General features: G+C 50.4%; 1 protein-coding gene across 1 annotated transcript in view; it reads left to right on the top strand.

Moving 5' to 3' along the window:
• The window catches only part of GNAO1 (G protein subunit alpha o1), an 85136-nt gene that overhangs the window by 43458 nt on the left and 18333 nt on the right, over positions 1–23345 (top strand). The window contains exons 3-4 of the mRNA XM_027646731.1: positions 21977–22105; positions 22802–22931. Of these exons, the coding sequence (XP_027502532.1) occupies positions 21977–22105; positions 22802–22931 (259 nt within the window). The remainder of the gene's footprint in view (positions 1–21976; positions 22106–22801; positions 22932–23345) is intronic.

Genomic DNA, 23345 nt, shown 5'->3' with positions numbered 1-23345 from the left:
AGTTTTAACTAAGTTAGTGACCTCGTAGCAGTGGAACTGAACATGTCCCTGCTTGCAGACTGGGGTGTGTGTTGTGTCACAGGTTGCTGCATGGCAGAAAGGATCAGGCAGGACATTCGTGTCCCTTTCTGGCCAGTTGGGGGTCAGGTCCATGACCCCAAGGCCAGGTTCCCATATTGCTCCCAAACAGCTCAAGGTAGGTTTCTGCAGACATGGATCTAGTGAATAGAGGCAGCTCAACCCACGGGCATGGCTGATGGCTTCCCTGTCTGTCTGACTGTGCACAGAAGAGTGTGATCACCTGCTCTGTGCAGCACTTGGGTTTGCTTTTCTGACAGCTGTACAGTGTACTGACAGATCAGCTGGGCTACAGGCAAGGGTGAGGGACCTCTTTGCTTTTCCAGTGGCGTTGTGTTACTCTTGTAATACTGTCAGAGGCATCTTTGCCATTAGGGACCACATCCAGGTGTTTTTTAATGGCAATTGTCTGAACCCGTGGCTTTGGATCACCCTGTCATAAGGACAGGACATCTGCCCATCAGTGGCTGCTCTGGCTCTGAAGAGCCATTGATTGTCTCCTCAGTTTCAGTTCATATCCATTGATTGTCTCCCCAGTTTCAGTTCATATCCATCTGTAATGATAATTCATTGGATCTGTTCATCTCCACCTAGGCCAGGTTGTCATCCCATAATTTCAGTCGCAGCAGTTGTTGCAGTCAGGCAGAATGTCCCCTGGCCCTGTCCTGAGTCTGGGGCAGTAAAAGGTGGTTCAGTATAAGCATAAGGAACAGGCAAGCACAGAGCAATCATTTCTCCACTTAGATCTTTTGGTAGTCAGGGAAATAGAGGCTTCCCAATGGTGTCAGGGCAATGCCACATCCAAGCTTTTGGCTCAATATCCCACATCAACAAGTTCACCAGCTGTTTCCTGCACTTCTGGAGTTTTTGTTGTGTGTCTGGATTGTTTGGCAACTCTGCTTAGGGTTTTCCTGGATATCTATCAAAACATGAGCCCAAGCAGTGGCGTGGCTGCTGGTTGTGTTCTGTGTGGGGGGCCTGGTGTTCCCAGCCTGTCCCAGCTCCTCCCACCCAGCTGGCAGGGCAGTTTGGGAGCGGGGCTGCAGCAGAAGGCGAGTGATGACACATCACTTGGCAATGGTGGAAAAACGAACGGGAAACCTGCAGATGTGTGGCTGGTGACACAGCATCCAACCCAACCATCCTCACACCTCAGAGATGATCCCAGCACTATGCTGCCTTTTAATCAGTACGAGGTGGATGCCCATGTTTAATCTACATTTCATTGCCTGTAATAGCAAAATCAGCCTTCTGTTGCTGGCAGCCTTTTCTTTTTTCCCTTTTTTTTCCACAGAAGAAGGGTATGATGGCATAAACATACCTTTAGAGATATAAATTATCTAAAATGCCAGTCCTAATTGCGTTACAACCTTGTGAAAAATTCTTCAATTGTTTTAGAGCCAATTACCTTGAGGAAAGTATTTTGATTTTCCTTCCATGCAAGATAGCAGTTGAAAATAATAAGCAGAGCCCTCCCAACGTGACCAGCTGCTGGGCAATTCATCACCAAGAGCTCTGAAACCATGAGCATTTTCTAGATATGAGCTGAAGAGGCTCTGTGCTGTGGTATTCACAGCAATTTCAGTGTGGGGTTGCAGCCCAGCAAAATGAGTTTCAATGCCTTTGACAAAATCACTCTCATCCAGAGGAGGCTGCACGATCCTCCTTGCCAGGGGGGCTGTGTGCTGTGGCTGGACACTTGTTTTCCCTGGGCTGGGTTGGATAGTGAGGCTGAAGATGGCAAAGTCCTTGTCATTTACAGACCTGCTGGTGTTGAGGAGCCTCTGGTGGTTCCGTCCCTGGGAGCAGAGATGCTCTCCCAGAGCAGGGCACAGGAACACATCCTGCTGCACCTCTGGCCCTGGTGCCATCACACTAGATGGTGATGCAAGTGAGAGCTCAGTTGGCAGTTATTCACACCCAGTGGACTCCCAGTGAAAAGAGGCATATTTTTCATTTAATCCTTCAATGCTTTGAGGTTGTTTTCGTTTGCATAACTGAAAGATTTTGGACAGCTTTATATTTTTTTTCCCCACCCTGAGAAAAGGCTTATCTTTGTTGACACTGATGGTGGATTTAAAACACTAACAACTACAAAATGTGTTTTCATTAGGGCTAAGAAAAATAAATTCCAGACAAGAACTGAATCTGAAGTTCCCCAAAGTTTGAGAAACACTGACAGGCAGTGAGCTGGACTGGCATTGCTTTTATTTCGGGTTTCTCTTGATGCTAAGCCACAGGGACTGGGGTTTTGCTGGCAGGAGGGAAGTTTGCTGCAGGATTTGGAGGTGGTGCTCCACGGCTGCTCAGCACGTGTCCCAAAGCCCAGAGGCACCGAGGTTGTGTCCTGGGCAGCACAGGGACGACTTTCAGCAGTGACACTTCCCTTCCCCCAGAGCCCACCCCTCACATGCCCTCCCTGCTTTCCCAACCTCCCCCATTGCCTGTCTGTGCCTGAGGAGCCACCACCTGGGCTTCTCTGAGTCAGGGCTGCTGTTGTTCTTAATTGCTCTTCCAGTGCTTTACCTTGAGGTTTGTAAATGTCTGGGACAATGGGCCTTCTGTCACGGCCCCTGGGAGGCCAAGTCACAGGCTGATCAGCAGCCTGCCAGATCAGCAGCACAGCCCTTACCAGTCTGTCATCAATATCACTGAAAATAAATTGAATATTTTGTATTGGGCTAAACGAGAAGTGAGTTGTAGCTCTGCTCTCCCATCAAAGATGGGCAGGAGCACATTGCTTTCTAGTCTCCAATACACACTCCCTTAACACCTTCCTGCAAGGCTTGGTTTATTTTAGGCTCCAAAGTCTGCCTGTCCTTAGCAAGGATTTTATATCTACTGCAAAGGAACAGTAGAAAACAGCACTACTGCAAAGAAAAAACATGACTGGGGAAGAGGGAAGGTTCTGTAATGGACCTCCTGTGCCTTGGATTGCAAACAGTAAAAGCATAAGGATGGCAAGAGAAGGGAAAAGAGTAAGATGTAGCAGTTGGTTTCATCTTTTTTTGTTACTGCATTTTTTCGTAGTTCCCTGAGGCAAATTTACGGGTGGGTTGCGTTCCACATTCCTAATATCTTGATTATGTTTTTATTCCTATTTTGTCTCCTCTTCCTTTCTTGTCTCCGTGCCTAGGAGCTAAATCTACCTCTGATCATCAAAGAGTCTGGGCACTGCTGATGTCTTTTTCTTCTCTAGCCAGTTTCTGTCTGTGGAAGCACATCTGTGACCCACATTTTGCTTTCAAAATCAGCAAAATAGAGGTTTCCAGCTGGTTTCCCTAATCTCCTACTTTTGTTCCGATTTTAAAATCGTCTTGTGTTTCCTAGCCTCGAGTTCCTAACTAGCCTGGTCAGTGGAGTGCAGCACACAGGGCAAGTCTGATCTTCACCACCCAGGATGGGGACCTGCTTTGAACAGCCTCCAAACTTGAGGGGGGAAATGGAGCAGACGGAGCATCCACACGAGCTCCGATTTTCCATGTGCTTCTCCAAACAGGCACAGGCCCTGCAAGATGTGTAGGCAGAGACAGTTTGCAAGTACACAGACACAAAAAAGCCAGAATCCATCTCGAGTTATTCTCCTCCTGCTTCCAAGTACTTTGAAAGATCATTTGATAATGCCAGGGCTGTGAAACTACCGTGAAAATGTAAAATATTTTAGGCCTGCATTCAACCCATCCATCTTCACACATATCAGAGGTGTCAGGGCTAGGAAGCTTGTTGCCTTTGGCTCTCTCAGTCAGGAGCAAAGGGAGGGAGAGATGCCTCCAGAGAGGGATACAGACCTCACTGCTCAGTGGAGAAAGAGAGATGCAGTCGTGTCTGCTGCTCTACCACAGCTGTCCACAGCCCTGACATCTCAAGTCTGTGCCAAATACCAAACCCAGACTGGACAGCATTTTGCTTACTCCATCTTCAAGAACTGCTCTGGCAGAGCCTTATAGAAAAGCAGTACCAAACTCAGAATAAAATACTGCAGTGCCTTCCTTCTCACCCCATCTTGTGTGGGACTGTTCTCTGATCTATTTTCCTTGCAAAAGAATTGTCTTTGCACGATGCTATCACCTTCCCTACTGATACTTACTGCATCCCACGTGCCTACACACACTTTGCATCAGAAAAGCAGTTAAGAAAGTAGAGCCAGATGTTGTTGTGATGTGGTGAACAGCTTCCAGATTGAGCCCTGACAAGGCAGCACTGAGAAAGGCTTTCCAGAGAGGCTGTAAAATCATCTCTGTCCTTGGAAATGCTCAGCACTGAGCCACCTGAACTAACTTTCAAACTGAATTTAACTTTTAAGTTGGCCCTGCTTTGAACAGGGGGATGGGCCAGATGAACTCCAGAGGTCCAACCCACGCTGGCACTTTTGGGTTTGTTTTTTCCCCATCCCTGTTTCTCTGATAACACCGTGTTTATGAGAGAGAAAAGGTCTTGGGGCTTTGCTGCAGCCTCCTGTTTATAGTGATGCAGGACCGTGCAGCTCCGTGACAACGTCCACATCCCACAGGTCCCATGGTCCAAATGTTTGCCTTGCTGGTGAAGCCAACAAGGTAAATGTTTAGACCATTGGACTTGTGGGACATGGACATTATGCACGACTGTCAGGACATGATCCATTTTAATGAGCTGCAATTGTTGCTGGCGCACTCAGACTGAAGGAAGGAAAATTATAGGTCAAGGTTTTGCATTAATATTCCCGTCAGGTGCACAGATTCCATTTTCTCATCACGGCTTTTGCATTAGAATATGGTTTTCTGCACACCCGTCTTACTCGTGCCTGTCACTTGTGCTCCCTTGCATTTAATTGGAGGCAGTAGCAGCATAAATGGAACAATCCAATTAATTGGGATGACTTGCGTTGTGCTGTTTATTGAACAACCCACCTTTGTGTCTTGGAGCCCAATAAAGCAGGAAGGGAAAATACATCACAAGTGTAGAGGTAGGTACATTTGTCTGAATTTATGGTTTAATTTACCCCAGTAAGTAAATATGCCCACCAGCTCTGAATAATTAAGTTCCCCCTACAATAAGCAAACAAAACAGTCCATAAAGGCCAGAGCTGGTTGACTGGAATCACCAGCCTGGCTCCATTCCCACAAATGAGATGCAAATGGATTTCCAGGGAGGAGCAGCTCTGCAGTGTCTGCTGGGGTTGGGTCTGGAGTGGGGCTGTTTCTGGTCAGTGCGAGGTGGGGGGACATGGGCAGTCTGAGTTTCAGCTTGTTATGGTCCAGCAGGGCTTGGGCTTGGCAGAGGTCTCAGATTTCCTTATTATCCTTATAAATTCAGGAATTGCTGTTGTTATATGGCTTCACCTAGGGCTGAGTGTGAGGTGGAGGAAGGGCACAGCAGGAAAGACATTGTCTTTTAAATCAGCTGGATGTTTTCTAGCATCTCACCCCCAGTCTTCACCCACCTGGAACACCCAGGTTCACCAAAACTGGGTGCAATCTCTCCAGAGGCTGCCTCTTCTGGCCCAAAGCAGGGTGGATGGAGACCACATCACAGTATCCTGAAGGTGGGTGCTAAGCAATGCTCACCTTTCTATCCCACCGGGAGAGCACGAGGATTGAGCTGTGGCAGAAAACTCACCACAGGCAGAGGTGTGCAGGACTCTGCATGACCCAGCCCCATCACAAGGTGTTGGCACTTGTCACAGTGCCCAGCCCCCTGGGCCCCTCTCAGACCCCACTGGCCCGTCTCAGACCCTGGGGCAGAGCAGACTCCCCCAGACCCACTCTCTCCTGGGTTCAGCCTCTCCACAGAGCAGAAGCTGCACAGAAGTTTAGTCCCAGGGCCAGGCTCTTCCCTTTACCTTTCCCAAGCCACACATGCAAGTCATCAGGGAAAGGGGGAACAGTCTCAAAAGACATTTCCTGCCTGAAGTTCATGCAACCTCTAATGAAGGTGCATGAAGGGAAATCAGGAGCTTCTATCCCGTGTGAGAAGGGAAATCAGGACCTTCTATCCCGTGTGAGCACCTGGGTTCTGAAGGACTGTATCCCCTCTTGGTCCATGGGAGAGTATCTGGGATGCCATCAGCCCCCACCTGGAACACCAGGAAAGCATTCACCAGCTGAACCAGAGCTCCAAAGCTTTGCTCACTGCCTTTCCATAGGAAATACCCAATTCAGCACCAGCTCCACTGAAAACTCAGCACTGCTTTGGATATGGACCTTGCAGGCAAAAACTGGTGGTAGTGTGTTGTCACTTCCCCTCTTGTAATCCTTCTTTACACCCCAAAATTTCTCTTAAATCTGTCTGAAGAGATCTAGGAGATACAGACTGCACTACCAGGAGGAGCAGATAAGCTACACAGGTAGTTCATTCCTTGGAGACAAAGATGTAGCAGTACCTGCCACCTCCCTGACATTTTTCATTGCTGTGTTGCATCGTAACAGTGTTGTCTTTGGCCTGGGGATTAGCAAAATCTTGACATCTCGACTAAATAAATTGCTATTTAATGACCCACAATACCAATCAGGGCTGTCCCCGTTATGGCAAAGCTCCCACAGGAGAGGGAGGGAGCCAGGGTAGTTCACTCTGCCTGGAGGAGGGAGCACTGCAAGAATTTGGGAACAATCTCTTCTCTTTTCACACTTTGCCAAGCGATGAGGAGCAGCCAGCACCACCTATAAACACAGCACAGGGCATCCTCCCCCCAGGAAACCTGCTGAACCGTAGTCCTGAACCCCGGATAATCTGTTCTCGTCTCCGACTGACAGACCCAACAGGAATTTCTTCCTGCCTGGCGAAGGGCTGTGGGTGACAGATTCGGCGCAGAAAGACTGGACTTTTTTTGGCTGAGTATTTGTGTATTTTTAGGCTGAAATGTCCTTACGAAACCAGCTGGAGCTGGCAGGCTGCCACCGAGGGTTGGGGTTGGGTTTTTTCTGTTCGGTTCAGTTTGGTTTTTCACTGCTGCCCCTCGTGCTGGCTGCAGCCCCCTCTCCCACCGGCTCTGCCCCTCTGCAGGCAGCACTCACACCCTGCACCGAGCCCATCCCTGCGGGCTCCCACCTTTCACCCCATCCCTCCCACGCGGGGCCATGGCAGGGCTGGGATGCAGCTTCACAGCCAGGGAGTCCGGGCTCTCCTGGGAACCCGCAGCCCCCGCTCCTCCTCTCCTGCAGAGCCAAGGAATCCAAGCTTCCCTCTCCCTTTCTGCACCCTGCGTTTGTCACAGCCTGCACCCCCAGCTCTGCCCTGCAAGGCAAACAGCCCCACTCGTCTGGGGTGAGGACAGTGTCTCCTGAGAGCTGCACAGAGAGGCTCTCGGGGCATCCTGTCGCTCTGAGAGGTTCCCTAGGGAATGGTTTGGCTCTAGCAAGGCACATGTCCCCAGTGCGAGTGATTCCTGCTCCGTGCCAGCTCATCGCTCGCCGGGGTCTGTGAACCCTGTGTCCCCCCGGTCCGTGTGAGCCCTGCCCGGCTGCCCTCACCCTCCCGGTGCTGTGATGTGTCTGCAGGCAGAGCTGCCAGGGGACCACCGTGCCGGGGCTCTTCACACGGCTGGCGGCAGGTCTGGCACCGTCTGCGGCGCCGGGAGGTGAGCGTGCTGCTGGCACGTGGCTTCCCGGCTATTTGTTATCTGTTTGAAATCCTTAAATGGCAAAGAACGGCAGGAACGCAGGGATTTCTTTGTAGCCAGGCTCGGGGTGGAGCGAGCTGTCCTCCACTGGGCTCTGCAGGCAGCAGGGGTGACGGGGTGACAGAGATGCTGCACGGTCCCCCCACCGCCATCCCCGGGTCCTGTCCCACAAATCATTCCAGTTCGGAAGGAAGAGTTGCAAGGGGACTCAGCTGCAGTCTGTGGAGCACACAGCAGCACACTGGGAGCTCTGGGGCAGAGCTGCCTGCACCAGCCACGGGATGAACAGCCTCCCATTCCTTCACGGTTTCATGGCCACAGCCTTTCCCTGCCCCAGGTTCCTCAGCTCCCCTCCCCTGACTGCAGGAGGGCAGTTCCTGCATGGGTCAGCCTGGCCCTGGTCCTGCCCCTGCTCAGGACGTGCTGTGCCAGGGCAGGGCAGTTTGTCAGGCCCACAGAGATGTGCAGTTGCTGCCATTCATTCCCCCCATCCTCTCTTGGGGGCCAGACAATATACAAACACACACCCTTCCTGCTGGAAGAGTGCAGCATCCCCATGTTCAGGTTAGGAGTTTTATCCAAAATCCAAGTTCAAGGTTAGGAGTTAAATCCAAAACCAATCACAAGCTTAGCTAAAACTCCTCATTTTTCAATATATATTAAGACAACCATTGGAAAATTGCTTTTATCTGCTGCTTCCTAAACCCTTTGACTTGTGCTTTAAAGCCTTTTGTCTGTGAACAGGACAGCTGGAAAGTCCTTTTTTATATCCTTAAGCAAATAGTCCATCTAATAACCAACCTTGAGGGGCTGAGGCTTTAAGAGAGAACAAAAAATGAAGGGGGAAAAAAAAAAGGATATAGTGAACATTGTGACATGCTGTGCAATCACAGGCAATGATGGTTTGAGGTGTGTGCCCATGAAGGGAGAGTGGCACAGCCCCTGGGAGGAGGGCAGAGCTCCCAGGCCCCCCCAGAGCCCCTGGTGCTGTGGGTCAGCAGGGTCCTGGTTCCCTGGGGGGAACAGTGAGCACAGGGAGCACAGAGAGCACAGGGGGCACAGGGAGCACACTCCTGTTGGTGAGGTTCTGAGGCCACACTGGCAGGAGCAGCAGATGCAGGAGCCAGTGGGGTTGGGAAGGGGGGCAGAAGGTGGTGGGGGGAGGCCAGGGGAGCCCCACGGAAGCAGAGTCCCAGCACTTCTCCAAGACAGTCCTGCCGACTGGGATTCACCCCATGGAGCCCAGGGCACTGACTGTTTCACAGACTAATTGATGCAATAGCTCTCATTAGCCCTGGAGCAAACACCACTTTGTGTCTTGCTTACCCAGGCCAAGGGCTGAGCCAATGTTCAACCCCCAGCCATCGATTCCCTACTGCATTTTAGGTGGGAAAAGGGGAAATACGGGGTTCTTTCTCCAGGGTTCAGCAGCATGGGCACGTGTTGGGGCATGGGTGTGCATGGGGTGTCTTGGAGGAGACCTGGCACCAGGGGCATCTGGGCACAGACAGTGTGGGAGGGAAGGGCTGTGCTTTTCCTTGGGGTTCCAGGACAGCCCCATGGAGAGCAGCAGGCACAGCCATTCCCAGCATCATTCCTGCAGCTCCCCAAAGTCTGCAGGGAGCATGCACTGCCTGGCTGTGGCACTCTCCAGGGCTGGGTCAGTGCCAGGGATGCCCTTCCTGCCTCCTCCCTCTCTTGGAAACCTGACCAGGGGTTTGCTGGTGCCTGTGTTTCCCCTGAGCACACGCAGATGAGACAACCATTGATTTGGGCAGGGGAGCCAAAGGCAGGTGAAGGTGGTGCTGCCGTGTTCCTGCTCGTGTGCTGTGCTCTGCTCGAGCTGGGCATGGGCCCAGTCACACAGGGAGCCTAATACACTGTAGGTAGGTCTTTTACCTTCTCCTATTAGTAACATTTTTTCTTTTTCTTTTTGCCCCAAGACACGAGTTAGGACTACCTAGTGCTGGGTCCATATCAGTCCATTCATCCACACCTTTTACACTATTACAGTGAAAATAACACTGAGACTGTCAGTGAACTGACACTGTCTATGAACTGTGATTTCATCTTCCTCAGGTATGTTCCTTGCTTTCAGACCACTGGCATAACACACAGATCCAAACCCACAACTCCCCTCAGAAAACCCTGTAACTCCCCCCCTTGCCCCAGCTCAGGCTCTGGGGTAATTCTGCAGGGGCTGTCAGGGATGGGCACACACTCCCTCTGCCCTGTGGGCACAGGCTCTGGGCAGGGCTGCTTGCTTTGGTCATGACAGCAGAGCTCAAAGCAGGAGGCTGGAGAACAGGTCCTTGTGCCAAAATCCTCGTGCTTACACCTTCCCCACCTCCAGTACATTTAATGCGTTTGAATGCTTGAGTGTCTGGAGAAGGGACCTCCTCAAAGGTCCCTGGGGACTCCAGGACTCTTCTGGGGCTGAATTTATTGGGAAGAAAAGAGGAGAAATTGTTCTGAGCCTAGATTTTAGGGAGCACCTTCTCCATGCTGCTGGAAGGAGAGGGCAGAGATACAGGGGAGAGGGAAACCACGTACAAACTGCACCATGGCCACGCCCAGGAAGTGTTTGCTCTGGTTTTAGTGGTTAGTCCAAGCCTTGTTGGGGATTTACAATGCACTTCACCTTCCTGGTGGTGCCTTCCTTCCTGGGCTACGTGTCCACCCCAATGCCAAGCAGTAGGTTTGCTGGGAGCACCAGCATTGAAAAGAAATTAGTGCTCTAAAATTGCAAGCCAGGCCATGAAACACCATGTGAGCAGTCACTGTAGCTCTGAGGCTTTGACACCACTTTTAATGGCATAAATTGGAATTTCCCAATCCCTCAGTACTGCTCTTGGTACATAAGGTTTGGTGATAGCATAAAAACCATTTCCAAATCCTCCTTCAGGAAAGTACCAGCCAGCACATCCTACCGAGCAGCATTAATGTCAGTTTAAACATTTTCAGTTAAACAGCTCCACGGTCTTGCAGTCCCAAATATGAGAAATACTGTGCCAGGGAGTGTGTGAGCAATGAGGCCAAATCTGCAGTGGGCAGGAACAGGAGAAAGAAAGGGAAGGAGGAGGCTGATGCTAGCTACAGATGCTGAGAGCTGGGAACCAATAACAGAGTCCAGGCAAAAACCTTTGCTCAAGTTAAACCAACCTTGGAAGCATCAACTTTGCATGAAGAAATCCCCAGGGGACCTTGTCACTGAACAAAAATGCATAAATGAAGAAATGACACAAACACAGGAGTTACAAAAAAAGTCAGGAAAAAAGGCTGCCCAGGAGCTCAACTACCTGCACCCTGCCCAGGGGACCACACCTGGGGGTGGAAGAGCCTCCTCCCCACACGTGATAAAGAGCTGCCTGTCCTGATCCACTGTGTCCATCCAGTCCCTGCACACGGAGCAGCAGAGCAGGTCCCAAGGGGGGCTGAGGGGAACATCCAGCCCTGGACACTCCTGTGTCTGAGCAGCCTCTCCCCCCCGGGGCTGCTCTCTGGGCAGGGCTGGATGGGTTTCCTATTTGTCTGTGCTTCCCAGCACCAGTGGAACTGCCTCTGGAGGGGAGCACGCAGGCAGGGCAGTGTGGCTTAGCCCTGCTCTGTTCATTCAAACATCTGCAATCACTGTGGGAGGCTTAAGAACATCTGCTTAAAATAGTTGGTAGTAAATAGAAAATGTGCTAAATGCAGAGGTCACCCACGACCTGTTCATCTTACCAGGGCTTTCTCTGACTGCAGTGCAGGCACCCTGAGTGCCTGAAGGAGCTGCCCAAGTCTCTGCTCTGCCATTCCTGTCAGCTCATCCCACATTTATCTTCCCTTGCCCCAGAACAAAAGAACCATCAGCAGTCTGTGGGTTGTGTTTTGACCCTGCTGACTCTGATTGGTGTGTTGCTACTTTGCACCAGCTTGACAGGAAATCTGGGTGCAGGATTAGCACCAGGATCCTCTCTGAAGTCCCAGCAAAGAGCATCATAGAGTGGGACTCCCTGGCTTGCCAGGGCATCCCATGGTGACAGTGGGAGCAAGCAGCTTTGCTCCATGGGAGGGGAGAGCTCCTCTGAATGTACAACTCACATCAACAGGGGAGACCTGAAGGAAAATTGGGCACTCTCCAGTATCTCTCTTTATACATGCTGCCTTGCATCCCCTGCCACGTGTTCCCATAACAACAGAGCCACATTACACACCTCTGCGGTCTCGGCTGCGGTCCCACAGCTGCTCCCCTTGTACCACAGTGTGCACGTCCTGCTGGCTCCCTGCCCCTGCATGCCAGGCCTGGGCACATGGGAGATGAGCCCAGGGAGCACTGGCTGCCTGCTCCCTGGCCCCTTTCTCTACAGTGCTTCTCCTCCTCCTTTTTCCTCACTTATGCCTTAAATCCCCTCAGCCCAGTCCCCAGCCCTCGGGACAGGTGGATCATGCAGTGAGTGTGTGAAGACCCCACATGAACAACATTTATGGGATGCAAAGGCAAGGGATGAGCAACAGTGCAGATATGACCCAGACCCATCCTGCAGCCCTCCCTGTATGGACCTAAGTGGGCAATCCTGGATTCGGGGGTTATTTCTATTTTCACTTTGCAGTGGGAGCCAAAAAACTGCTTTATTTTGAGAAGCTTCAAACATTGATTGGATATGGCTGATCCTTCCATCAGCTGGTGCAGTGCCACCAGATGAATAAATCTTGCATGCATCTGTAATTACTGCTTAGCTTGTGTTTAAATGCAGTGTCATTGATCTGCAGAACTCATCAAAATCCGTACAGGAATGCATGAAATTATATTGGATGAAGCAGAAAAGTACATGACAACATCCATTTTCAGCCTTGTTTGTTCGTCAGAAAAAGAAGAAAGCATTTATTTATCTCTATTCAAATTCTTGGGTTAAATTGTGATTTAATCATCAGTTGTAACACCATTTTATGGGCTGCTCTTTATGTAGGGAATATATTTCTTTCTTATAATAGACCTTAATATAATACCTTAAATTTCTACCAGTGTTTCACTATCTGCCCCTACATGGGCAAAATCCCTATGAAAAGCATGGAAGAATATTGCTTAAGGGTTGTAAAACTCAATTATGGAAAGGTCTTGTGGTCAAAGCTACTGACTGCAGTTTAGGGGACCCAAAGTGACTTCCAAGTGCCACCACAGACTTCCCATCGTGTCCTCAGGCGAGTCATCTATCCCCTTAGTACTTTAATTCCTCCCAAAGCAAGTGTGATGAATAGTATTTCCCTGCTCCGGGGGGAGCCTGGGAGGACACATCAATCCTGGGGTGCTCCAGCAGCAGGAGCAAGGACGAAGCTCGTGCTAAGCAGCATCTGCTCGAGGTGCTCTCCTCCCCTCCTGCAGGCAAGGGGAAGCTCACCAGAAGCATTTATTGGCAATAAAGCCCACGTTGTCTGGAAGAACTCATGATGTTTTCCAGACCTCAGGCTGCTCTGGCCCAGCTCCATCCTCCCACTGGAGGGGGAGTGCTCCTGGGTCAATTCAGACTTCTCCCACAAGCAGGCAGGAGCCCCTGGTGCTCCCAGCAGGTTCACTGCAGCAGCTTGGCCTGCAGTGACCCAGTGTGGCCACTGACAGGTCCACAGGCAGACAGCAGAGGCTGCTGCTGGCAGGGACATGTCCCCAGGGCACAGGGGGCACAATCTCAAGGGCAGAGACAGCTGTCCCCAGCCCTCATGGAGGGACGTGCCTCTGAGGTGGTATCCTCAGCTCATGTCCCACAAAGCCACCCCAGCTTTGTGGCTGGGCTGTCCCATGAGGAGTATCCCAAAGGGGTTTTGTCATGCACGTGTCCCTGATGCATCCTCAGCTGAACACAGGGATCAGCCCACTCCTGCAGAGACCTGGCAGCAACCTGAGCCACTGTCTGGAGGACTAATCCCAGGGGTGGGTGTGTGGTGACAGCAGACCAGGATTACAGACCTCTGAGGTTGCTTGTGCCAATAAAAGAGGGAGAAAGGAGAAGTGGGGGGTCAGCAGGACCATCTCATCAGCACAGCCTGGCCCAGGTGACAGGTTTTCCTGGTGGGAACGATCGAGCTATTTTGATATATGACAAACAAATCTTCTCCTAACAATGATTCAGCTGAACATTTCCTCAAGGGATGAGACACTCCATGAATTTTCCCTTATGTGTCTCTGCTTCTGGATCTGGCCTGGACTGAAATCAAAGTGCTGCGACACCACAAGCAGGGCTGCTCTCGGAGGAGCCTCAGCCTGACAGCTGCTGAGAAGGACCAGAAAGTCCATTTGCATAACACAGGTTTCACATGCCCAAGAGATCCACCTATGTCTGGGATAACCAAGATGTTTTTAGTGTGCAGCCAGGGGTAAAATTTCCAGGTTTTGCTTTTCCTACCTGGGGGTCACATCTGTCCATGGCAAAGCACCAGCTAACTTTGGTCCCCGTGTTTTGTGGCAGGGATGCTTAGGTGGGATTTGAAGGCAGAAATCCCCATAGCTTGCTAATAGGTCAGGAAGATGGATAGATGAGAAGATCCAGAGATATGATTCCCACTCCCTCGCTAGCAACACGTCTCCCTCAGCAGGGTGAGTGGATAAATGAGGTCCCTGAATGAAGCCAGCTCCTGACAGACACACCCCACACTTCATAATTGCACCATGGTCCAGCCATGGACATCCTCCAGCTACCTGATACGAGGGCACAGATGTCATTAACTGGGGTTTTCCTTCACAGCATTAGAGCTGAACCCCTCATCAGTGCTATCCCTGCTGCAGGCAGACACCCAGCACTACAAAACTGCAGCTAGAGCTAATTTTTTCCTTCCAGCTTAGAAAAGATGTTGATGTTAATGCTGCTTCCCCAACTGCCACAAGTGTGTAAATACATGTCCCAGGCCTTTGTTCACACCCTGATGAATATCTCTGGCCAGCGGCTGAGTAAAAGGTTAAAGTCTGTAGGACTGGTTTCATCCGTGGTCCCAGCTGTCTGCTTTCCAGGATTGAAGTCATTCTGAACAATTAGCTCGTTTGGCCTCGGGGACAAATTTGCTGGGCTGCCCTGTGATGTGAGGAGCACTGGGGTGAGGAGCCCTGGAGTGAGCGATGCTCGGTGCACTCACTGGGGCTGTGGCACAGCAAGCTGGGTGTGTTGATGTCTCTGCCCTGGTTGGGCTGAGCAGATGCCTGTGAATGCACCAGGAGCCCTGCTGCAGCACGGGGCATGCATGCTCTGAGCAAGGGCTCCATCCCATAACAAGCCCTTCATTATCCCAAACTCCCCGGGGCTTATTTTTAGCCCCTCCTTTTCTTTCCTTTCTTTCTTCTTTTTTACAGTATAGAAAATCATCAGCTCCACTGTCAGCAGGTTTATAACAGCAGTCCTGGAGCAGAGAAAAAAAAGCTTCAAACCTACTGACTGTTGCATAAAGGTTTTGGCACGGATCCTGCTCAGGGTTCTGAGTCCCACCATTCCTCATCCCTTCTCCAGCTCAGCTGCTGTCCTTCAGAGCTGGGCATCACAAGGGAGCAGAGACTTACATAAAGCAGGAGCTGGGCTGGAGCTTTGAGCCTTCCTCTGCTTCAGCCCAAGTTCCCTCAGTGCTGTGCAGAGGACACCTCAGTGCAGGGCCACCAGGAGGGACCTCACAGAGCCCGACCCTGCGTCATCCCGTCACACAGCACCACTGCAGGGATCCAGCCAGCCCCTGGAAAAGCCTTTCCTTATAAAACAAAGGGGAGGGTGCCCTGTGGTCAGCAGCTCTGTGCTAAACAGCAGTTTAAATCACAGAGGCTTTCTGTAAAACAGTGGCATTGCCCAGGTGAGGGCACGGTATGAGGGATGTCACAGCATCCTGTGAACCTCTGTCACCAAATCTGCCCGAGCAGCAGCTCCCAGGGTCTGGAGTTACACTGTCTGCTTCTCCAAGTAACATCCTATTCAGTGACCATAAAGCCTATGGTTGCTTACAGAATAAGGCAGCTATGGCTCCCTCCTTTCTCCACCCCAGACAGGATTCAGGAGATGAGGAAAACCCCGTCCTGTGTGGTGAAAGGCTCCAAAGTGCTTCCACGCAGGTAGCAGAGTAAAGATGCTCCACAGGGGATGTGCAGAGGTCTACAGAGATGTCTACATAGAAATAAGTGGGGGATAGGAAAGAGAGAGGACAGCTGTTCCCATTCAAAAATTAACAAAATTAAACTCTGACATGGCAGTTTAAAAACCAGAAAGAGGGAGTTTTTTACAGACAGGGTAGCTGAGCTGGGAAATTCCTTGCTGCAGATGTGGCTGTTAGAAGTTTAAATTGCTGCAAAAAGTGCCTAGGCAAATTTCTGGAAGAAAAATCATTGAGGGGTAATAAATATAAAGATATAAGGCTTTTCTTTGAAACTCTGTTATCCATATGAAGCATTGGAGGCTGGGAAAGCTGAGTACTGCATACTTGCCCTGTATTTGTACTCTTCTCTCAACATCTGTTCTTGGACACAAGCTAAGCTAGGTGAGTCATTGATCTCATCCAGACACATTCTTTTTCTCTTTTGTAAGGGCTTCAATATGTAAAAAAAAAAAAATCTTTATCATCCCCTCTTACATCCCATCCAGTTTTCAAACTTCACTGCAGAAAGATGAGCCCACATCTGCTTTCCTAGGGCCCCTCCAAAACCCTTTCTGGGTGGGTTGTAAGTGCTGGATTTTCCTCCAAAGGCCCCCTCTCCCCCCGCCAGAGCTCTCTGGTCACAAACTCAAACCATAACACAGTGGCCTTTTATTCCAGCAGTAAGGAGACCTTCATACACTGCTGACCAAAGCACCACCCCTGAGCAAAGCCAGCCAGCAGCCTCCACCTGGAGACCCCTCATGCCTTGAAGTATCTTTGTTAAATGGTTGCTATTTAGTAACTCTGCTCATCCAAATGTGATGCTAAAAATTATTCTGGATCCAGTCATGCCTTGGAAAATTGCAAGTCTAACTAGGACAGCTAAACTCCAACCCGCTTTTGTTCATTCCTTCTGCCTATCATTAGTATTAATATCAACTTGTCAAGTTGATCTTGATGTACAAGTCCTGTACAGCCCTGCTTCAGTGCAGGGCAAAAAAAAGGGCATCAAAAAGGAGCATCCCTTCTGTCACCTTCCTTTAATAGCAGGGACCATCCTCCTCATTTCCCAAGGCAGAGTAATGAAAACCCATGGTATCCAGCAAGGTTCTTTCAGGAAAGAAACCCCAGTAATCCCTGAGCCTGGTGACCATCACTGTCAGCAGCCTGCAAGAAGCAGGCACAGAACTGCCACTGGTTGGATTTGGTTAGAGGAGGGAGGCTGGGGAGTGTCCACGCTGGTATCTCATCTGCTCATTAGGAGCAGCAGCAGGACAGCAGAGCCTGCCATGTAATTCATGTGATTCCCATCAAGGCAGGACTGGCTGATCAGGGAATACAGCCAGAAGCACAAAACACATTGCCCAAAGTCCAGGAGCAAATTCCCAAGACCACCCTTCTCTGGGCTGGGCTGAGAAAACACCAGACAATGCTCTTGCCCTCTTAGCTGAGTTACTTATCCCCTATGGTCTTTTCCCTGCCTGCCAGAACCCACCTGGAAGCAGCTGAGGAACAGGATGTACCACCTTCCAGCTTTTGTCAGGGGGAGAGGAGGGCTCTGCACGTGTGTGTGCACATCACAGTCCCTGCCCTTAGTTAGGATCGATCCTGAAGGGACACGATGCCACTGCTTGGCAACATTTCAAGCCTTTTGTAACTGATGATTATTTAAGACACCTGTGACATCACTGCTGTGTGTGCTGGATAGGTGCTGGATTCTGAGAATGGGCTATGCTTGATTTTCCCCCTTCCCCTAAAATATTACAGCAGATATGGCTGGAAAAACACCATGGTGCCATGGCCTCTGGGTGCTTGCCCAGCACCAGGTGCCCTAGGCAGCCAAACCAAGCTGTATCACAGCTGCAGTGCCCACACAGTTCTTTTCTCTGGTAGGAGATACTGGAAGAGTTTACTGTGCTGGTGTAGAGGCACTACTGACACTCCCTAAACCCAGCACTTATCCTCTGAATCCTTTCTTTATGTCACTAAATATTAAATGGTTTTGGTGCTAAATATACATTGATTTGTGTGTCCCTTGGTGAAAGAAAGGAAGAAGGTAAGGTGGAAGCTAAGATCAGAGGCAGGTAGCCTTCCATTCATGAGTGAGGAAGGAGCGTTCGAGTGGAGACATCTTTACATAACCATCTAGATTTAGATGAGATGGATCCTACTTGTGACAACCTGGATTAAAACCTCAGCATTTGCCAGGACACAGTGTTGGAGCTGCCCCTTGAGTGCCTCAGTCCAAAATAACTCGGCGGTGACTCAGCTGCATGTGTTGACAAGTGGGGATCTGCTTCCTCAGTCAGACCCAGTGCAAGCCAACAGACTGAGGCTGGGGTATCCCATGCTGGGGTATCCCATGCACACACTGAGGCTGGGGTATCCCATGCTGGAGTGTCCCATGCTGGAGTATCCCATGCTGGGGTATCCCATGTTGAGGTATCCCATGCTGAGGTATCCCATGCTGGGGTATCCCATGCTGGGGTATCCCATGCTGAGGTATCCCATGCTGAGGTATCCCATGCTGGGGTATCCCATGTTGAGGTATCCCATGCTGGGGTATCCCATGCTGGAGTATCCCATGCTGGGGTATCCCATGTTGAGGTATCCCATGCTGGGGTATCCCATGTTGAGGTATCCCATGTTGAGGTATCCCATGCACACACGGGGAGACATGGCCAGAGATCCGATCTGCCAGGATGGAGGAGCTGCTGGGAAGGTGACACTGTCTCCAGGCTTGCTGTCCTGAATCCCACTCCTGCTCCCTGCAGACCTGCCCCAGCCCCAGCTGTGGTTGCTGCTGCCCCACAGCTCGTGGAACACTGTGGGCATGAGCTTGGCATTGGCACAGTGTGAGCACCTCGGGTGTGCACAGGGACAGCTGGATGCTGCCTGCAAAAAGACTGCCACAGTGTCACCTTGGAGGCAAGAAAAGCCCAGCAGACGTTTACCCATCTTATTGCCATTAACCTCAGCAGCTGTGAATGTGCATCTGTGTGAGCTTTGCCGCAGGTATCCAGCTCTGACCACAGCCTGCAGCCTCAGCTGCGCTTCTTCATCCAAGAAAGCAGCCAGTGGAGCCTTTGGCATGGGCAGCACAGTCCTGGGAGAAGTCCCTGTGGTAGCAGAGCCTGGGGAGGGGTCCCTGTGCACACACTGCACGTAGGCTGCTGCCACCAGGCTGTTCCCATGGGACAACTTGGACAGAAGTCCCTTCTCCATGTGGTGTCTCTGGCATCAACAGTGCTACACCCACTTGCTGTGGTAGCAAACAAAGGTGCAATATGAGTGTGTGGATATTGGCTATCAGCTGGTCTGTATAGAGCTGGTCTGTATAGAGCTCCTGCATTTCCCAGCCTACGTTCAATGAGCTCCTCTCCCTGTCTTTGGGAATTGCCATTTCTTCTGCATTTTGCTTTTAGCAGCACAATAAAGTTGGGCTTCACCTCTCTGAGCCTGATAAACTGAGTGACTCAGAAACCTGCAATCTGCTTCAAAACAAAGCATTTAAGATAAAAGATATAAGCAGCAATGGAGCTACTCAGCTCAGGAGCAGAAATGCTAGAGGGTTACTCATGTGCTCTGAAACCTTCTAACCTTCCTTCAGCTTTTTTTTAACCCTTGCAAACCCTGGGCAAGGCAGGCTGCAAGTTAGAGCTGATGTGTCATTTCAGATACACTTCCAGTCCAGCAGGCAAGCCCTGGGGCTGGGAAGCAGAAGAGCTCTGATGCCAACACCGATGACGTGGAAGAGGGAGAGCCGAGCTCTCGCTCCACGGCCTCCAAAGTGCTCCTCTTTCTGCTGGTTAAACAGATGCCAGCTTCTGAGGGGATTATGTGTCATCGAGCCTGTTGGCTGCGACAACTAATTATCTCCCACAACAGTTTGGCCTGGAGATTTGCGGTTCAAAGGGCAAATACCCATGAGTGCTGCCATCCAGTGCCCTGTGCAGCAATTCGTCCTCACTTGGGTTTCCCTGTTCCCAAAGAGGTGGCACCCCCAAGACACCCTGTCCTCTCCTGGCTCAGGCTCACACCAGCAAACCAGCAGGTCCTTCCAGGCAGCGTGGGCAGGGAGCACCAGTGCTCCAGTGAAACCTCAGAGGTACCTCCAGCAGGAACCCAGGAGAACAAGGAGCAGCTCAAATCAGCTCAGCATCCAAACAGCAGCCTGCCTGAGCTTCCCGTGCCTGCAGCTGGGTGTTGGTGTGGCAGCCATGCCATGACATGCTCCTCCAGCTGAACTTCACAGGGTGCACACACCAGCAGGGTCCAGTTCAGCTGCAGCCAAATGCAGGGGAAATAATATCTGCTGCAGCTGGAGAGGGGAGGAATTCCAGGGGAGAGCAGCCAGAGGAGTAAAAACAGTTATGGAATGCAGCCTCAAAACCAGCACTGAAAATACTGTATAACTTCATATAAATTGATGGCTGACCCTCATCAAGACTCCCAGGAACAGATGAAAAGCAGACCCAGGCAACTGAAAGAATTTAAGTCCTTGAGAAACACACTGAGAGTAGTGGAAAAGACTGGAGATGAGGGAAGAGACAAAGAGGGAAGTTAAAAGAAAAGGCAGAGGGTGTGTTGACAAGCAGGTATCCACTTTTTAGCATCACCTTGAAGTGTTTCAGTGGTGAGGACAGAGGAGAGCCTGTATCTCCAACACCAGCACTGCAGGGCTGCCTCGGTCTGCAGGGCCATGGGAAGAGGGGCAGCTGTCCCTTAAATAACAGGAGGTGGCACCAGTTGTGAGTAGAGGAGTGATCGTGGCCTCAGCCGTCACAGCAGAGGATCTGACTTCAAATGAAGCCCCATTCACCCACCCTGGGCCCATCATAAGGTTGTTAAAGGGAGCATCTGTCACAAAACCACAATGCCTTTAAATGCTTGGAAAAGGGCACAGCAAAAGTAAGCCTGCTTAGCTTATATACTTTTCTCTGGGTGATGTGGTTCTTAGAAATCCTTAGCAAAAATAAATTACAAATAAGATGGAAGGGAAAATACGTGGTGTGAGCAGGGTGAGGTTTGTTTTTGACCTTAGCAGAGAGTTTGGCTGTGAGTTTGTTGTTCCAGCCTAGCGGAGTAGGTGTGAGACACAGTGGCAGGGAGTTTTCTTGGGTAGCAGAGTGCACAGCCCCAGCACACCAGGTTCTGCCCTGGAGCCCTGGCTCAGAGCACTCCCTCCAGGACACACATGGAAAGCCATTCCCTGGTTTTGGGTGCAGCAGGGAAAGCTGCAGGACAGGGCCAAGTTTGGGTGAGAAAGACTTCACTGTGTGATGCAGCTCTGTGTTTATAATTCATATTAAATTGTAATCCAAATTCCTCTTTTCTTTATAAATTATTTGGAAAAATTGTATTGCATGTGGATGGGAAAATGAATTGTGGTCATATGTGTGAGTCTGTTGGGTTCCTCTACAGAAATATTTCATGCCCAAAGACAGGACTTCCTACCCCAAATTTCAGCCTAGGGGGGCATTGCCTGTGTTCATAGATTTTAAGCCTAGAGCAGAATAAAGTTACATGTTTTAAAATTGTCCAAGTGTTTTAGAAAGCTAAATCTCCCCTGTACCCTACAAAGCCCCAGTTTGTCCTCCCAGATTATCACCATCTAAGTGAAGCCCTGGATTCTGCCCAAGTGCTGCATCTCCCAGCCTTGAGCTGGATTTCAGACTGAAGTGGTGACTCACTTGGGCAGCTTCACCTCCCTTCACTTGAGCTGCCTGAAAGCAAAGCATCCCACTGAGTGTGGCATCTCCCTCCCTCCCAGCACAGACAGAGCCATCTCCCCCAGGGGACTCAACCTGTATGTTCTGGGAGCAAGACCTGTGTGCTCCAACCTCTTATCTGAATAAACCCTTGGAGGAAAGTGGATGTGTGTACAGAATCCAGCACAATGGACCAGTTGGGACCTTTGTCCCTCAGGGAATAAAAATAGCAAGTAATATTAAAACTGTGTATTTTCACAGATTGCAATCAGGACTCACAACACACCACACTTAATTTCCTGCTTTCAGTTCACTATCAGATTTTGTGTTTAGGTTAGTGGGGTTTGTTTTTCCCCAGAATAGGATTTTTTTCCCTGTAACTACAATATATTCAGCCATGAAAAATGAGATTGAAGAAGATTAATAGGAAGCTGAAGGATTCATCTGAGATTGACAAAGATTAATGTGTGCCTTATTCTTATCTGTTTTCTTTTTCTCTTCCTTTTTTTTCTCTTAGCTACCTAGACAGCTTAGATCGAATCGGAGCTGCAGACTACCAGCCCACGGAGCAGGACATCCTCCGAACCAGGGTCAAAACCACTGGCATCGTAGAAACCCATTTCACATTCAAAAACCTCCACTTCAGGTCAGTCCAAAACTGCACAGTAAATTTGCAGAACTATTTATGGGTTTCCCCATAGTGCCTAAAGGAGGGGTTGTTAAATTGCTGGTCAGTGCATGGACATCTCCCAGTGCAGAAGACATGGAGTTTTGGAGAGTCAACAATATGAAATGTTTGGTCTTGAAAGTCACTGCCTGTAAGCTAGAAGCTCATGGCAGCCTCTTCTAAGCCAAACAACACCTCTTTGTTGAAAAGTATAATGTGAGATTGACCCCCAAGCCCTATTAAGCTTCATAAATGTAAAAATATTTGGCCAAATCTTTCTCTGAAGTGACTCAGTCCCAGGTAGTTACTGCTGTACATTGACCCACAAGATCCCAGCCAGCAGAGAGAAGGGGGCATGAAGACAGAAGGCCATGCACAGACAGTGCTTAGAGCATATAAAACTCAAAAGCAGAAGGTCTCCACCTCCACAGATCCTTTGGGACCCAGCAGGCTGCTGAGGCTATCCCAAAAACCCCCACATCCCGCTCTGTAACTGCTCCTCCTGGTCCTCCCCGGCTCCAGGCGCCGGAGGAAAAGACCAAGCTGGTGGTGAAAGACCCATGGCCTTGCCTTTGGAGCCTGGCAGGGCTCCTGTGGTCAGAAAACACCAAGAATGCTAAAGTTTGCTGGTAACTGGGAGTGAGCAGGTGCTGATGACCCTCTTCTGTGCCGCAGGCTCTTCGACGTGGGGGGGCAGCGGTCGGAACGCAAGAAGTGGATTCACTGCTTCGAGGATGTCACAGCCATCATCTTCTGCGTCGCGCTGAGTGGCTACGACCAGGTGCTCCATGAAGATGAAACCACGGTGAGTCTAAGGGGGTCCTGCAGGCCCCAGCACCTCTTTGTGGGTCACTGCATAGCCAGCAACTCCTTGGAGATCGCCGAATGCTCCCTGGGGTGCTACAGCCATGGGCTTTTGTCTGTCACTGCCCCTTGGCTCTGAAACCCTGGGAGGTTTGTCCTCCTCCACACTCTTTGAGATGAAGTCTGCGTGCCCAGGTAATGCTTCCTTGCACTGGTGAGGTCACAGTGTTTTATTTCTGCTCTCCAGCCAACCTGTGTGTTTCCAAAATGCATCACAGGGACCTGTCTCAGCACAGGAGGTGCAGCACAGTGGGCTTTGAGGAGATGTCAGGGAAGCAGTCAGGCTGTGATGCAGAGGTGCAGGGTGGCCATGCACACCCAAGGCTTAGCCTGGGAGTATAACCTGTTTCTTCAG

Source organism: Corapipo altera, unplaced genomic scaffold (assembly GCF_003945725.1).
Source record: "Corapipo altera isolate COAL_440 unplaced genomic scaffold, ASM394572v1 62, whole genome shotgun sequence".
In the NCBI taxonomy this organism is placed as follows: Eukaryota; Metazoa; Chordata; class Aves; order Passeriformes; family Pipridae; genus Corapipo; species Corapipo altera.
Note: the sequence above shows the minus strand (reverse complement) of the source record. Positions and strands in the feature narration are given on the sequence as shown.